At 48.2% G+C, this 17,689-nt stretch overlaps 1 protein-coding gene across 4 annotated transcripts in view; it reads left to right on the top strand.

Annotated features, from left to right (window-relative positions):
• The first annotated feature begins 7,411 nt into the window (after positions 1–7,411).
• Positions 7,412–17,689, top strand: part of TPST1 (tyrosylprotein sulfotransferase 1) — a 32,206-nt gene continuing 21,928 nt past the window's right edge. For all 4 annotated transcript variants that reach the window (XR_014229884.1, XR_014229885.1, XM_082327923.1 and 1 more), the window contains exons 1-2: positions 7,412–7,490; positions 16,624–17,567. Coding sequence is in view for 2 of the 4 variants with exons in the window: in XM_082327923.1 (XP_082184049.1) it covers positions 16,723–17,567 (845 nt within the window). In the remaining 2 variants the exon portion in view is untranslated. The remainder of the gene's footprint in view (positions 7,491–16,623; positions 17,568–17,689) is intronic.

The following is a 17,689-nucleotide window of genomic DNA, read 5'->3' on the forward strand; positions in this document are numbered from 1 at the left end:
CCTGTTTCGAAAGGCCGCCATAAAAATAACTGATTGATGGAGACCAAACAAGAAGGGGAGCTCTGCAGAAGGGACCGCTCCTCCTCCCCTGTTTGCTCTTCTCCCAGACTTTGGCCCAGGGGCTCCGCCTTCACCTGTTTCACAACGTGCCTCGCTCAAGACCTAAAGATCCGGCCTCGGGAACAAAAAATAGGTCTAAACCAAGGTTTTTCAAGCAACAGCCCGAGCCGAGCTCTTCAGCTACTGCCAATGAGGATAAAAAACCCAACACTGCCAGGGTAGGGTGCTGGATCCCGCAAGTGAGCCTGGCCCCCAAAGCAGTGGGATTCTATTCATTATTTTTTTAGGGCCTCGCATTACCCTCCTCATCCCCCCGGGTAAGGCGCCAAACTCCAGCCGCTGAACCGACGCTGGCTGGCGATGAGCCTGAGGGCAGCGGGGCCCCACGCAGCCCCCGTGGAGGGAGAATGAGGGTTTAATTCCGTTTCTCTTAGCTGACAACTCAAGCTCAGCCATAAGGGAGGCAGGGGAGGATGAAAATAATGCAAGTCTGGAACAAGAAACCGTGGCGGGGATGGGATTTAAATTGTGTCTTGTCTCATCTTTAATAGTGTGAATTTTAACAGCACTTGTAAGAAGCTCAAAGACAAGGGCTGCACCACGCACGATTTCATTAGCAGCATTAACGGTGTTCCTTCAGAGCTTTATGTAATTTTAAAACTGTTTACACTTCTATAGCTGCTTGCCAGCTGGCCAGCTAACGAAGGGACGCGTGACGGGCCCGCTGGGCGCTCGCTGCACAGTCACGGCTTTCAAAACGCCCGCGCCTTGCGCGCGACGGAGATGCCAACGTATTGAGACGACGGGATATTTTTGTTTTCAGAACCGCCGCGGTTGTGAGAGCCGAGTCCTGCAAGACCAGCCGTGCCGCCCGCCCTGCTCTGGAGACACTCATCACACGCGCCGCAGCCGAGCGCCGGGCACGGCGTGTGCGGCCAAGGCATTTCACCGCTGCCTCACTGCTGCTTTTTCTCCCTTTCCCCCGCAGACGCCCGTGAAGGTGATGAACAAGCGTGCTGCGGACGGGCGGTGCGGGCGCAAGGCGGCTCTGAGGAGCATCGCTCCTCGCTGGCGGATGAAAGCCCGGCGCTTTGCTCCCTGCCTCCATGACCGGCCACGCAGGGCAGCTCGGCAAAAGCAGCGAGAGCATCGCCCACCGCTCCAAGCAAGCGCCTTCAGCAGCGTGGTACTGATCATACGAGACTTTATAAGAGCTCCAGCTTAGCCGGTCGCTGTGATATCGGATTATTTTTAAGTTTTTTTTTTTTAGGGAAACCTAAAGGAGGGGAAGGAATTAGGCAATGGCTTGTTCTCGGATGTTCCTGTGCCGGAGATGAGCGCTCCGCCTGCACACGTCCGTCGTGCCACATAGGCAGCTGTCCGCAAGCCAAGAACACGGGAAGATGCCTATAAATGTAAAAGAGGAGAGTATTCACTCCTGCTTTCTGACTGGAAAAACAGCTACTTCTATATTTATTGGATGGCTAGGACTGCCTACCAGCTGGAAAAACCCGAAGACTCTGCACCTCCAGAGGCTCCTACAGCTGGGGAAAAAATCTCCCCGTGAAATAAATACATCTGATGCCTAAAATGCCTCGCCTGCAAGAACAGGGACGAGGACTGCATGGAGATATTCCTAGCCCCATAATTATTTCTCCAGGCACGTGGAAAGATCAGTTCTGAGCTGTCACATTTAGAAAGCAGCAGACACGAGATCAGACAGAGACGGGGGAATATGGAGCTATTTATCACACAGAGCTGCTTTACGGGGTCGGAGCTGAAAGCGCCTCGGTCCTCTTTGAGCTGCAAGCGGGTTAAGGTCGGGTTGCAGCTACCTAAAGAAAAGTCCGTGTTCTCCTGACTTCGATAATCTCGGTTTAAACCCTCCTGAAATGGTGCTTCAGCAGAAAAACCAGCCCTGCCTGGCGATGGAGCGTGGTCCTGCTGGGATTAGGGAAATAAGGGGTCAAAGCTGGGGCTGGAGCTGGCGGGGAGGTGGCTTTCTCGGGCTGCAGCACCCGGGTGGTTGGAGCCGGGAGGGTCTGGCTCCGCCACCGGGCCCAGACCACTGACAGGGATGATGCTGTGTGTGCAGGTTTGGTGGATCCCTGTGCTGGCAGCTGAGGCTTTTTGCAGGCAAACACCGAGAACAGCACCTTTCTGGTCCCGCAGTGATTCCCAGGGCTTCGTTTTGCTGGCTTTGGCTGTGAAATACAAATTGTGGGGCTATTGAAAATGCCCAGCGGGACCCCAGCACGTTGGTGCATGCACCACATCTGCTCCGGCATCCCCTGGGGCAAGCTTTGCACTGCTAACATGATCGATACGCGAGGCAGCCGGGTCGGAAAAATAATAGCAGTAGCAGAGAAAAGCAATAAAAATGAGCGTGCCTCTGGGAAACGCAGAGAGAGACATTAGCATCCTTCCAAGTTAAAGGGTGTCCTCGCTGGGATCGCAGCTGACAGGTTTGCTCTGCTCATAAGACAGACTGCGTTAAGTGCAAGGCGTGATTCTGGATGCAGAAACATCTATTCAGCAGAAATATCTTATTCTCCTGCTGTGAGGGGATGCAGAGGAATGTCATCAGCTTAATGTCTTGTGGGGCTTGTTTTCCCTAAACTCGGAGGCTCGTGGACACAGTCCTTGGATGTTCTCCTCCTCTGGGGATCGTAAGTCTTCCCTGAATGCCTAGGCTAGGTTTCTTTGGTTCAGTCTGCACTTACAGACACCGCTGGGATCCCTTTGTGGTGCTGGGTGCCAGCTGCCCCCGTTGCTCCCCATCCCGCCACGATGTGCAGCCAGGAGCAGGGTGTTTCTGTCCCCTGCCCCTGCTTCTGGGGTCTGGAATAGCCCCAGCCCAAGACAGGCTCAGGGCATCTCAGAGGCCGGGACGCGGCGGGCGATGCTGCCCCGCAGCCCTCCCCGACCAAGGCACCAGCCCAGGGCTTGACGTCCGTGCAGGTTTAACTGTCAGCAGTTTACTTTGCCGGTAAGGTGTTAAGTCCATCCTTTTCCCTAGTCAGAGGGCAGTTCGTATCCATAAAGGCAGAGATAACAGGATTGCCTTAAGCAATCTGTGCCTTTGACACAGAGCCAACTCAGCACTTAAGCGGGGTTGCCTGGGGAGGAAGGGTGCCCGGCCGTGCTGCTCACAGGCACACGCGGGGCTTGGGATTTCTCAGTTACTTCTACCTGAAGGCCAAATGAATTTCCCAGATGCACAGGACAAGCTAAATCCAACTGAGTTTCTTTGTGCTTTATCGAATCAGTATCCTCCTCCAAATTCCTCTGTTCCCTCAGTCCCTTCTCTAATGGATCTATCGATATATAACCTTCTGTAACGGAGGTGACCGGGAGATTTTTTGAGGCAGAAGTGACAGCGCAGCCTCTCGCCCCGCTGGCTTTCAAAGCCGCCTTTAGTGAGCATGGGGACGAAAGCCACAAGCACCAGCCCTCCTCCATCTGCCTCTCAGCGAAGGAGAGAGCCTCCCCGTGCGAGATGGCCAGCGAGAAGCCGGGTTGTGCAATCGCTGCTGAGGCATTCGAGGAAAAAGAATATTATTTAACAGTTCTGGCAAGAACGTGCATAAGCCAGCAAGCGCAGCTCTCCTCGCTCTGGGCCGGGGAGTGAGCTGGGCAGAGCCAGAGCGGAATTCTTTACATTCTTAGGAGGAATTAAGGTAAAATACTCCTGGATGAAGGCCAGGATATCTGGACCAGCAAGCTTTCTCTTGCTATTAAGCATCACACTCGAATTGTATTCAGGACTACTTTTGGGGTGGAGTTGGCGTCAGGAAAAGCATTGTATTGGATGTCCAGGGAGGGGAAAAGAGAAGACCCATTTTTGTCCCCGAACGTGCCAGGTCTGCAGCTAGCAGAGGCCAGGGCAGCGCGCTGGGGACTGCACTCGCTCGCGCGCTGGCCCGGCGACTCGCGCGCTGCGGTAGGAGAGCTGCCGCTGCCCGGCAGGCCGTGGGGCAGGGTAAGGCGGCAGAGCCTGTCACTGCTGCTGGATCTGTGACAGCCCGCGTTGCCCACGGCTATGCGGGACGACTCCTGGCTCCTCCAGCGTGCCCTGGCCCCTGACGTGCCTGGACCCGATGCGCAGAGGGAGCGTGGGCACAGCCACCGGGCTCGGTCCCTCCAGGCGATGTCGTATGGCTGGTCTCTGCCATAGCAGTGATTTGGATCAAAAAGTTGGGTTTATCTTGTGGCTCACATTCGGAAATAACATGAAAAAAACTTTAATGTCTCCTGAATAGCACCAGCTTTCAGGACTCAGGGCTGCTCTTCCCTCCTCCTCCTCCCACCAGTGGTCCCAGACGCACCGTGTGGCACGGCTAGAGCTCAAAGCACGGGAACAACCGCAAGCCGTGCCGCTGCCAAGGGAAAACCAGGCAGAAAGCAGCACAGCCACCAGGACCCGCTCCGTTTCTGTTAGAGCTCGGCAAGCCCTGGGCTGCGGCCCCGCAGCAGCAGCCCCGCTCCCCCCAGCGCTGCGGCTGCGGGCCTGGGCTCATCCTTCATCCCACGCGCGCGGCTGAGCCCCCGGCGAGGAGGAATTATTTCCCAGCTTTAAGGAACAAAACAGGAACAAGCCAACAAGGAGCAGCCAATGCAACTGTCAAATAATGAGCAATTAAATGCTATTGCTTCTGGTAGTGTTTATCCACCGGCAACAGCAACTTCACAGCTGAGAGTTGCGCCCTGCCCGTACCAAGGCTTTGCGTGATGCAATATTTGATGGGTTATTTGAGCCGTGGCTCTCAGACGAACGCAGATTAAAGAAGGGCCCAGCGTGGGGCACCCGCTATGCACAGTAGCTCCGTCTGCTTCGTACAGCAGCGTCGTGCTTTTCCCCTTTCCCTTGGAGAACGGCATTTTTTCCCCCCTGGAGGCACTGTTTGATTGCCACAGATTGGAAGCCTTTAAAAGGGAAGATCTGTGTGAGTCACAGTTAAAGCCATAAAAGAAAAAACCAATAAAGCGATCTGAAAAGTGCTGTTTAATGGATTGAGGCAAACTTACTGGAAACAGGATACAGACTGTTTCATCTTTAAATCATTACTTCAAATCCAGCTGCATTTGGGAGCAAATAACATTTATTCCCCATCAATAGCTGTCAGAGAAAAGAAATTTGAAAGGAATTTTACCATCTGAAAGGAGCTGCTGGTTTCTCTGCGCTCCCAGCGGCTCCCTGAGCACGCCCGAAAGCCGTACAGACGTTAGGTACTCTTCAAGCTCAGGCCTTACAGGGCAGAGCCTTTCCCGACATGAAGATACTTGTCCTGCATGTAGGACATACCTGCTCACACGGCTGCTTTCGCTTCATTTTCTTAGCAAATAAAACACGCGTGAGCCACACCACGTTCGCCCCACTCGATAGCGACGCTTCTCCGTCCCCTCGGTGAAGCAGAACAGGCGCTCGTCCGTATCGGCTCTCCGGGCAGCGCCGCGGCGAGCGTTGGCTCTTCGGTATCGGTGGAAACCACGTCCTGACAGGCTCATAAGAGTTTTATGATAGGTGCTTTGCAAGGGCTATCAGACAGGAGGTAATGGGCTGTGATTAATTCTTGCATCCTGGCGGTATCGCTGTCAGCTCAGGCACCGTCGCCCCGCATCTCGTGAGGCTGGGGCGGCGGCAGAGCCCAGCTGGTTATCTCCCCAGCCGCGCAGGATTTGTACCGTGTCTCCAGGAGATGGGACAGTGACTCAGACCCCATTTTAGGGCTTTCGGGATTAAAAGGGGTTGTTCTCCCACATAGCGGTTTCCATCATTTTTATACCAAGGTCTCACTGCTGGTGCTGTCCCCCAGCCCGGTGTCCCCGGCCAGCCGAGCCCTCACCGACGCCGGTGGCACCGAATCGGTGGTGGCCCTCGTTAGCTGCCAGCCCCCGTGCCGCGCTGCCGTGCTGCAGCGACGGCGGAGGCGATGCCCCAGCCGCAGCAGGGCTGGGAGGCAGAGGGCACAGGGCACAAACACCCCTCGGGGCTGAGCAGGGATGAGTGCCGATTACCGCTGCTCGTTGCAGAGGCGGCTTTTCCCAGGCTGAATTTTGGGTGGCATCATGTTAGAGGCATAAATCCCTTTAGCTGATTTCCTTCCCCCCCATTTAGCAAGCAACACGAATTTGGGGATGTCCCATGGGATTGTTCTCTTTGACAGGACCCTGAAGCAGCACCGACTCTTCCATGGGCTGTTTGCCTGCACGCAGTGATGGCAGCTGGGCCAGAGCTCCTGTATGGAAAGAAGTAGTATGTTTTCAGTTTGATTCAGCCTTTATGTATCAGTATGTTAATGTTAACAAGTCAAATCCCACCTATTTTCCCGCTCCTTAGGGATAAAAGCTGTCTTTCTGCATAGAGCACTGAGAAGGAAGGGGTTAGGATGGCCTAGGGCCAGTCTTTGTTAGAGGGGCGTTAACCTATAGATGGGAGTCTCCTGGTACAGCTGCACCTCCAGGGGCAAAGTGCTGGCGCAAATCACCCTCGCTTCACCCAGCTGCGGGTCAGAGGAGCTGGGGGCTTGTGCTCCAGCCTGACGCTACTCCAGATGTTTCCACAGCTGCACACGGGGTGGGCACACGGCTTGTGCTTCCCCGCTGCCGCAAAGCAGGTGCGCGAGGGCAGAGGACGCCGGCGCCCCGAGCCGGGCGGTGCTCCCGGCTGCCCTGCGCTCTCACGCCTCGCGCCTATGGCAAGGTTTACCTGTAGCTTTGCTCAATTTATAGGACACTCGCAGCGCCGCACCTAAAACCCGTTTGCCCAGGTGTTTTGGATGGTTTCACCCGCAAGGCCGACCTCCGAAAGCCAAGCCAGTGGGCAGCGTTCGGCAAAGAGTTTTCTTGTCAAAACGTTCTTCCAGTTCAAGCCGTTACCCTTCTGCCTTAGCAACGGCGGCGTGCGTGCGGAGCGAGCCGCGACAAAATCCAGCTGTTCCCGGCTATCAACATCTGTCCGGCACAGCTGTCCAGACGGGGGTGCACACGGGCTCCTCCAGATGCTCACGTGGCGCCACCGCCCAGATGCGCGCCCCGCCCGCGCCAGCTGTGCGCTCCAGCTGTTTCCCGCCGCGCCCGCAGGGGTTAACGGCCCCACTCCCGCCGTCCGGTCCCGCCCCTTCAGCTGTCAATCTTCAGCGCCGGCCCAACCGCGTCCCGCGACACATCGAGGCCCGCGACCAATCAGGGCGTGGTTGTGATTTCCATGGCAGCCGCAGCCGCGCGGCTGAGGGGAGGCGGCGGCGGCGCAGCCGGTCCCGGCCCCGATCGCGATCGCGATCCCGATCGCGATCCCGGTCCCGGTCCCGGCCCACTGCGATGGTGCCTGAGGGGAGCCGCGGCGGAGGAGGGGCAGCGGTGCTGCTGCTGCGCGGCTCCAGCCCGGCCCTGGCAGCGGCCGCCGCGGCGCGGGGGCGGCGGCAGCGCAGGTGAGGAGCCGCTGCGCGCCGCGCACCTGAGGCGAGGGGCCGCGGCGGGGCGGGGCGGGGCGGGGCGGGCCGCCGCCGTTCTTCCCCCCCCTCACCGCCCGCGCAGCCCCGGCGGCGGCCGCTGTGCTCCGCCCTGCCCCGCCCGGCGCTGGGGCGGCTGCGGTGCCGCCGGAGCCGTTGCTTTTGTCGGCCGGGCTGGGGGGCGGCCGCGGCCTGAGGCGGCGGGGAGGGGGTCGGCGCTGTGGCCGTCGGGTGCCCGCGCCCCTCAGGCGCCGGGGCGGCCGGGCCGGGCCGGGCCGTGCTGCCCGGGGCGCTCGGCTGTGCGGGCACCGCCGCGGGTCCCGTAGCCGCAGCCGGGAGCGGCCGAGGATGCGCGGCGGGAGCGGCGCGCTGCTGCTGCCGTGGCGGGCTGCGAGGCGGATCCGAGCCGGGTAAGGGGAAAGTTTCCGTGCGGGCGGGCTGACTTGCTTCAAGGAGCTCCCAGCGCTCCTGGTGCCTTTGTTCAGCGCCGAGATGGGTCGGGAGGCTGGCGGCAGGGTTCCCAGCGCTGCCTTTGGCGCCGCGAACGCGACCTGCGATAGTCGCGACCTGCGATAGTCACGGCCTGCGCAGGCAGCTTAGCAATCGTTTTATAGCGGTCGACCTAAGGCGTCTCTTAGCTGGAAGGGGTTTTGCTGGTGGTATTGCTGGAAGAAGCCATTTGCATGTGTTATTGTGAACGTGATGTGCACGGTTGTTTGTAGGTCCATCCCTTTTTAGTGTTATTAAGCAGTTTGATTCTTTGAAGTGCCTTATTGCAGTACAAAGTGCTGAAATCCCTCTTAGGAGGCACAGTACACCTGAAACTGCACAGAACAGTAGCTCATCTGCTATTAGTGTGCTACTGACTTTTTCCTCTGTTTTTCCTTAAAGAAAGAAAAAAATTAAAGAGCTAGAAATCTATGTGTGTTGCCAGTAAAATTCCTTTTGTTGAATTGTTCTCCAGCGGTAACTGTAGTACTTCACAAACACTCTATTCTTGCATAACTGGTAGCATGCTGGTAACTCTTTTTTGACCGTTCAATATGCAAATCCAGATAATTTGCTGTGCGTATTATATATGTAGGTAGAGCAGAATATGTGGAGTTCTTTGCTTTCATTTGAGGCAGAACACTTTAGTTAGCTGTACTTCAAACTCATTGTAGAAGTCTTAAGTGTTGAAAAACCTAGAAGTATTGAGTTTTGAGTGCTTTGGTAACCTCATTAGCTGTTTTGGATCTGGTATGGTTTTTTCTTTACTTGTTAAGAAAGCTTGTAAGCATTAGTAGATCCAGAGGAAGGACAAATGTTTCTGAATTTCTCTTTACGCACAGACAGACAGACAGACACACACACACACTCTCTCATGTGTGTATCTATATATCTGTCTAGTATAGGATTATGAAAAAAGCTGCTTTTTGGGGGGGGGGGGTGTTAACTGGTAAAAGGAAAGGGTACAGCTTGCTTCATCTTTTACCTATTGATTATATGAGGGAAATGCATAAATATGAGAACTTTTTTTTTCTATTCCTTGTAATGTGGTTGTATTAGAAATTGTGCAATTATTACATAGTTGTATGCAGTCTTCCCCAACATGGAAGCTTTTTGGGTTCAGCAGTGGTCTATTGCTGTGAAGGTCAATTTGGCCTTTACAATTTTTCAGAGCTTTAGATTAAAAAAAAAAAAGTGTCGGTTCAAGGGAATGCAAATGTGTGAACGTTTCTATAGTTCCTACAGTGTGAACTGTAAGGGAATGTTGTTCACACGTACGCATTTCCTTATACTAATTTTGTCCAACTTCGTCTCTGCGTGAGGATAGGCTTCGCTAGGTCTGGCTCTCTTTCATCCCAGATGCTTTCTGCCAGGTGACCTACTGCTTATTTCTTTGTGGAGGTGAATAAAAATTGCTCTTTCTGCTTTATCATCCTTTTTTACTGTATAACTAATGGGGGGACAAATCTAGAGAAAACAGCTGCAGGGCTTGAGAGCCATGACGACTTAAAAAGCTAAAGATGGAGTTGGTACTCGAGGCTTCTTGATTTTTATTTCTAGCTTTGCTGAGTGTTTTGCTTGGGGTTTGCTTGCTTGTGCTGTACTTTGGCATTCCTCTCTCAGATTCTGTTACGTGACTGGTGGTAATACATGGTATCCGGTCTTTGGGGAAATCATTAAGGTGATTGAGCAAATGCCGCTTTGAAGGCGTAAAAATGCTTCCCGAATACTTAAATGATTTTTGGAATGATCTTCTAAATGAGCCTGTGACGGTTTGGATAGCTTCTTGAAGTGGCGTGCTGTGAATATTTCAGTCGTGTTCCTTGGTGTTGTGCTATACCATTATCATGTAACTGTCGGCTTTCCTATGCAATCTTCTTTGTGGTAAACAAACACAAACGACCAGAAACAAACCAGTTCATTGAAGGAAAGGGTTTCCGGAATTCCTTTCTTGAACTTTAATTTAGGAATGCTGAAAGACTAACATTGTATGCAAGGGCTTCTTACTTGGACTATTTGATGAGTTTAATATAGAACTTCCTCTAAGAAATACATTGTCTCCAGTCTTCTAAATGTATATTGTTTTGAAGAGGATTCTTGAGGCTTCTCGGTATCTGCTGCCTTTCCAGTATTTATTTTTGCAGAGGAAAAGTAGAGGTGCAAGAACAGGCAAGGAAGATACTGACAGGGTTGATGTTTGCTTCTTTAAGTCCTAGCAGCATTTTTATTTCTCCTACAGTCAAGAGCAGAGAGTGACAATGGATAGCAACAGTTTAGGATTTTTTACCATTCAACTTGGCTACCTTGCCACTGTAAAATTAATTTCCCCTGCAGATTTACACCACAAGCTTTGGGTGCAGGAGTCAGATTGTGGCTGCGCATCTGAAAGCATCTCTGAACTGTGAGAATCCTCTGTTTCTGGAGTCCGTATTTTGGAGTCTGCTGCATAAAGCCTTTGGGGGGTGTCATAGCCCCAGAGACTAAGGGATTGAGTAGACCTCCTAAGTAGGGGAAGAAAATCATAAGAACATGGTAGGAGGACATGAGGGTAAACCGTAAGAGGAGTGTGAGGGGAAAGACAACTTTCCAATAGTATGAACGCTAGCACTCTTCCCCTCACCTCTGTCTTGCTCCTGCTTTCCAGCGCAGGTGGGAGGGCACGGCGTTTTGAGAAGGATGCCTGTGAAGCCTGATGGCCTGTTGACACAGAGCTGAGTGTGATCTTTCCTCCCAGCGAAGTTCTCCAGTAGTGTTGAGGTCAAACACTGCAATGAACACTTGGGCAGATGCAGGAACAAGATATACTCCACAAAAATCCAAGCAGTATGCTTGTTCTGCTATGCTTGTTCTTTCTAGAAAGAGGTCTGGTTATCAGAATCTGAGCCAGAAGTTCAAGAGATGGAAGCAGAGGACAAGCTAATCACTGGAAAATATTTTTTATATATATGTTGGGTTTGGTTTTGGTTTTTTTGTTGTTGTTGGTTTGTTTGTTGTTTGTTTTTTTTTTTTTTTTTTTGGATGGATAATGCCAGTGTAGCTGTCCTGTTAATTTAGCCTTGGAAAAAGCTGCCTGGTTGAACATGAGAAGGGAGGTGGTGATGCTTTCTAGCCTCTGAAGTGAAAGTCTGAGCTCTCGAGTTTGAGGGTTGCTTATTACTGGGTGGTAATGGATCATCTTTTTTCCCCTGGCAGGGAATGCTTTAAATGACAAAACCTAAACTGTTCTAACATAAAATGCAAATGAATTGCCTTTTGCCTGAGCTAAAAATCTTCAACATTTTTTGGATGAACTTGAGGAGAAAAGGTCTTGACCTGCTGCATGTAGGGGGAGGGAAGGAGGGAGGGAGAACCAGTGTGTGCCGAAGGAGGGAACAAAGCAGTCATTTTTGCTTTGCTAACATCATCTCGTGGCTGACTCATAGGTCTGACTTCTCTGGGAATAAAATTCAGTTACATACACTTCTGCTTAGCTGCACTTTCTCATGGTGAAATTTGTAGATCCTAACTCTGTCTTTTTTTGAGTTGCACTTGAATTTTTCTAGGAATTCATCTTAGTCTGTCATTTGAAACTGTTGCTGCTAAAGGCCTTCGCTATCATTGTAGTCATCTTCAGCTTCTGACTGTGTTGTCTGGGGGATGTCTGTGTTTGTTTTGGATGTTTGGGTGGGTTTTTTTTGGTGGCTTGGGTTTTTTTAGTTTTTTTAATTTTTTGTTGTTTTGTTTCGGATTTTTTTTATTAAGAATTTCCTGTGTTTTAGGTGGAGTGGCAGTTTGCTCTTCTCAGGTTACAGTGGGTAAAAACACAATTTTTCAAAGCTCTACGTGAATGCTGACAAGGGATTGCTGATTGTCTTGCTGTGATTTTTAAATGCTGCCAATTAAGTTACTATTAACAGCAGAACAGTAATGACTTGTAATAATCCTTCAGGTTGACAGATGTGATCCAGAGCGCTTACTCATGTAGAGGAGGGAGAAGGTGGGTTTTGTTTGCAAGCTGCTGGAAGGGCGGTAACCTCCACGCGTCATGCTTGTCCCAAAGAGCTTTACATGTAACTTCAGGCACAGAAGGGAGTTTGCTGGCTTGTGGAAAGGATCAGCTTGCTGAGAGGTGCTATTTCTGACCGCTCCTCTGTTGGTGTCCTGACGTACAGAGCCCTGGTCTTGCCACAGTTGATGGCAGTTGCCTGCTCCAGGTATTGCTTCCAGGCAAGAAAACAGTGAGCGCAGAAGGTTGTAGGACAGCTTAACACCAGCTCTTATGGTCTTTCAGCCTTTGGCATCTTTGAACTTCTCAAAAAAGTTACTGCATCAAATGAAAGTATTTGTGGTTGATTGGTGGGGGGTTTTTCAGTCATGTGGATGGGATTTTTGTTTTTGTACATGAGCGATCAATACTTACAGCAACTTAGGAAACGTGCTCTTAGACTGCAGTGTATTTGCATTCACAGCTGGAGTTGTGCTGAGAGTGAGTCATCATTCTGCTTTACCCAACCCGTGAAGTGAGGATTTCAGCCTTCAGTCAACAGGCTTTCCTCTGATGCTGCCTGTTCTTCAGCTTGGTTTGGAAAGCTGGTGCTGGTTTTCATTTATTGTTTTTGGTTTGATTTTTAAAGTGCTATCCTAATACAAATGATCAGAGTAAAACAGTTGATGCACTTGGTCTTCATATGTTTTTCTCTAGTGATCAGCTACCTAACTCTTGCATCTGTAGAACATCAGTGTCTTCAAGGACTAGTTTTTAGTTTGGAAGGTGAAGATTTTTGTGGAGGGTTTGTGGGGTTTATTGGTTTGTTTGCTTGGTTCTTTTTGGGTTGGTGGTTGTTTTTTTTTTTTTTTGAGGAAATGAGTTTTACAGAATTACTCAAACTGAATAAGGTTAGGGATTGTATGAAGTGTAAATATTTGCAGGTCTTATGTGCTCTGTGGCAAAATACTGTTTCTGTTGTGTTAACTCTCCTCTCAAATGAGTACTGACTTTTAACTAAATCTTTACTGTACCTAAAGCATTTAAAGAGATTGTGTACTAGTTGCTAGTTTTAAGCAGAGCAGTTTCCCAATTGAAAGTTAAGTGTTCATGCGGAATCTGTTCAGGGGAGAGGCTCTCTGCTTTTTGGTGCTATGGAAGTATTTACTGAATGATTTTTTTTTTTTTGGAGCATTGTTCAGATGCCCTGCACTTAAATTTCTGGGATTTTGTTCCTTTTAATGTCCAGATATTTTAGGTACAGTTAAAGCCAGCTCTTCAGCAAGGAGAGGTATGTAAGTAGAATGAAACTTGTTACAGAGGATGAACTGATTATAACAGAGTGGTGTTCTGGTAAGAGTTACAGTTCTTAGGTTATGATTCCAATTTAATTTTGGAAATAAAAACTATGAAGCTCAACTTTGAGTGTAGTATTGTGACAGCCGTTGGTTGGAATAAGCTTTGTTAGTGTGAAGGGGGCAAGACGTTCTCTCACAGCTTGGCGACCGGCTCTCTTGGATGCGGTGCAAGAGAAATACCGCCGTGACAGATGCCTGCACGAGGAATTCCCTTCCTCCCTTCTGCCCCTGCGCTGTTATGGCACGAAGTGGGAATTCTGTCCTCTGCCTGGCTGCTGCTGTCTGGTTGCGCAGCCTCATAAAACAGGGACTGCCAAGTGCGAGGCACTTGCCTGCCTGCCCAGAGTTGCAGCAGAATCTGCAGGGCAGCCTGCCTGCCACCGCTGACCAGTTTGGGACTCCCGGGCAGGCCCGGAGAGTCTTGCTCGGATGGTGACTTGAGAATTTCTGAGTTGGAGGCTGGATTTGCGTGGAGGAAAAGGTTAAATGGATAATGCTTTGGAGAGGGGGTAGAGAGCAGGCATAAGCATGTTCTTCATTCAGGGATGTGTCATGCATTGCTGACAGAGATGGAAAAGCTTTGAGGAAGCCAGTCATTTAAAATGTTGGCGGTACCTCAGTACTCGGAGCTCCTTTTGAATTAGAAGCATCTGTGATTCATGCTGTTTGGTAAGTTATTTCAGCTCTGAGAAGCAAGCTCTTATTTAAAATTTCAATGAGAGTACCAATTTCATTTGAATTTTGAGAGGCAGAGTCAGTTTTCAGCCTACCTTATCTGAAAATCCAAAGCTATTGAACTACAGAATACGGGTAAAACAATTGTCTATACACTAACTGTTATGAATTGAAAAAATAAAAGACACAGCGTACAGGGTGGCGTGAACAGATGAAGTCATCTGGGCGGCAGAGCAGCAAATGTATCTAAGCCAGTGTTGAATATAACTCGCTGGTATTCACTGTAAGTCATGGCGTGTTCTTAGTCCTTCTTGTAAGCGTCCACGTTGGAATTCAGCAGACAGATGTTTTTTTCTATCTACAAGTCTTGTTCGGACTCACATGCGTGTCTAGAAATCATCTAATATAGTCTTTGTTTTTCTTCTCATCTGTAAAAATGAAAATTACTTCAAAATAATGCAATTCTAAGAATCCTAAATGAAAAAAAAAATTAAAACCTTGGTTTTATTTTGTGTATCTTGGAGTTTCAGACTTAATCTCTCATTACAGCTTGGATAAATAACTTTTATATACCCCCTTTTTTCAATTCTAAAATACTTAGCAGTAGATGTGTTAGCTGTGCAAACCCTTGATTCTAATAAATGTCTAATTTGTTTTCAAATACTGAATTATACTATCATTGTAGAGAATAGTACCATACCTATTTGAAAAAAAACTTTCAGGAGAAAAGCGGTGGCTCTTGGTGGTAAAATTAACTTTGTTCAAACAGTAGTCATACTGAAAAATCATTCTGTCACAGAGTAATCATCACTGCTTAAATTGTAGATTAGAAAGTGGAATGAAAGCCATATTCTTGATACCTCACAAAATAGATGAGTGGTTGTCCTTGATTAGCCTTTTTTTTTTTTCGTAGTAGTTGTAAGGGTTTAAAATGGACTGATTAATTTAAATGTGATATTGTAGAATCAGAAGGAAGATTATGCTATGACATAAGTTACATTTTTTTACAGTATAGATTTCTATTCCAGGCTGTAAATACGAAATGACTATAACCATAGGCTTCATTAACGTGGGCTGCCTTGATGCTTTATAAAGCATAGTTGTCTTACTGTTCTTGTCAGTTGACTTTGGATTTGCTACATGGGTTCCTGCCATAAACCTTTCTGTGTAGTAACCACGTATTCAGATTCCTAACTCTGAAGTCTTATGTTTTATCTTGGAGGGGGAAGACCCTTGCTGCCATACCAGCAAAAATGCAGACTTACCTAAGATGAAGTAGAAGAGACTAAAAGAAAGAGCAAGCTTACCAGCACTGCTTAAAAGGAATGCAAACCTTCTTATTTGAAGGTAGAATGCAGTATATGCTTTATTCTGGCAATGCTTTATTACATGACTCAAAATTATGCAAGGCTTTAACTCTCTTCCCTGGGGTGCTGGTTGCGAACAGGATCTATTTTTCTTTCTTCCTAATTTATTCTGTTTTTTAGTATTTCAGCTAACATTTATGCAGTGTTTTGAACTCCAGATAAGATGTGGGGAGAGGGCTGTTTTGTGTTTTTTAATCAATGGAGTAATGAATGAGTCTGGTTATGTTGGGTTTGGGTGCGGTTTCTGTTTGAGAGAAATATCTCTAAGGGCCCAACTTTAGGTAAAGAAAGCAATAAAGAAGGAAGTTAGGATGAAATAATTAGTTTTCTTTTGTATATCCTGCTTTGTATTATCTGGATACTGAGATGGATGAAAATTTTTAAGTCTGCACAGGTTGATTCTTTGTTGTTGTTCTTATTTAAATCAAGACTGATCTTACTTTTGGTCTTAGTCAACTTTGATCCTGGATTGTGTTTGTAGTTTTTAATGACTATACACTTCTTTAATCAAAGCTTCCCTTGAAGTAAAAATGGAAGTTTCCCTTACCTGCTGCAAACTATTTTTCTTCACTGCTTAAAGGCCTTGATCAAAAATTGGACACTGTCAGTGTTGATATGTAACTGTGAAACATCTTTTACTATCGTCTCGTATCCTGTGAAGGAAATAGAGCATTTCAAGCAAAACAGGAGATAATGTAGTTATGTGAAAATGTGACAATGAGCAGGATACTGCTGCTATTCAGCAAGCCAGAGTTATTCTAATACTTAAATTCTTCTGTGATTTCTAACGTGATTTGTGTGGGGTGTCTTGTTCATTTGTTTCATCTAAGTGACTCTGGCTCAGAGAGGTAATTTTTTGGTCTTTTTTTTGCTGTAAAACCTCAAGTAAAGAAAAGTGTTTTCTTAATAATTACCTTTTTAATGCATAGAGCCCCCTATAAATGATGTCTTTGCTTGACTGTAAAGTTTAACAGTAGGTATCCAGTGGTAGAATTCTTTCAAATACGTTGTTAAAATGTACCAGAGAACTTCTATGTCAATAGTAATTGTAGTTGTGAATCTTGTTTTGTTTTGTGTTGCTTCTATGGGTAAGCAAAAAGGCTTTTTATTATGGGATGATTGTGTTTAGACTTTGCATTTACTGGTCTTAACATAACACCAGGAGATAATAGTTTTAGTGAATGTTCTCAGGTATTTCTGTTGTTGATTTATCATAGTAGTTCTTAACAAAGTTCTAAAATTTTTTTTTCCCTCACCAGACCTTAATTTATTTTGGATTAGGATTCCCATGGCATGTGAACTAGAAGATAATCTGAAACAGAAGGTCTCTTTATTTTGAAGGGACAGTCTTTATCAAAATGGTTGGAAAACTCAAACAGAACTTGCTGTTGGCATGTCTGGTGATCAGTTCAGTGACAGTGTTTTATTTGGGCCAGCATGCTATGGAGTGTCACCATCGAATAGAAGAACGCAGCCAGCCTGTGAGGATGGAAAGCGTGAGAAGCACACTAAGAACTGCTTCCGATGTAAATGCAAACAAAACCTTTGCTTACAACAAAGACATGCCTTTAATATTTATTGGAGGAGTACCTCGAAGTGGCACTACCTTAATGCGTGCCATGCTTGATGCCCATCCGGATATTCGATGCGGAGAAGAGACGAGGGTAATCCCGCGAATTCTGGCAGTTAAGCAGATGTGGGCTAGATCAAGCAAAGAGAAGATCCGACTGGATGAAGCTGGAGTCACAGATGAGGTTCTGGACTCAGCCATGCAAGCATTTCTATTGGAAATCATTGTGAAACATGGAGAGCCTGCTCCATATTTGTGTAACAAAGATCCTTTTGCTTTAAAATCCTTAACTTATCTTGCTAGAATTTTCCCCAATGCCAAATTTCTTCTAATGGTGCGGGATGGTCGTGCATCTGTGCATTCCATGATATCTAGAAAAGTCACGATAGCTGGATTTGACCTTAACAGCTACAGGGACTGCTTGACCAAGTGGAATCGTGCTATAGAAACTATGTACAACCAGTGTATGGAGGTTGGTTTTGAAAGGTGCATGCTGGTACACTACGAACAACTCGTATTGCACCCTGAAAGATGGATGAGAACTCTCTTAAAGTTTCTTCGCATACCATGGAACCAAGCAGTGCTGCACCATGAAGAAATGATTGGAAAAGCAGGGGGTGTTTCTCTTTCAAAGTGAGTATGAGCATTCCTCCTTTACCTTCTATTGTTCGAAGAGGTAAAATAGTATATTTTGCATGTAAAAGACTAGTCATAACTTGGTTTCAGTTTTTAAGTAGCTAACGATGTCTCAGGAA

Source organism: Platalea leucorodia (assembly GCF_965183815.1).
Source record: "Platalea leucorodia genome assembly, chromosome: 16".
In the NCBI taxonomy this organism is placed as follows: domain Eukaryota; kingdom Metazoa; phylum Chordata; class Aves; order Pelecaniformes; family Threskiornithidae; genus Platalea; species Platalea leucorodia.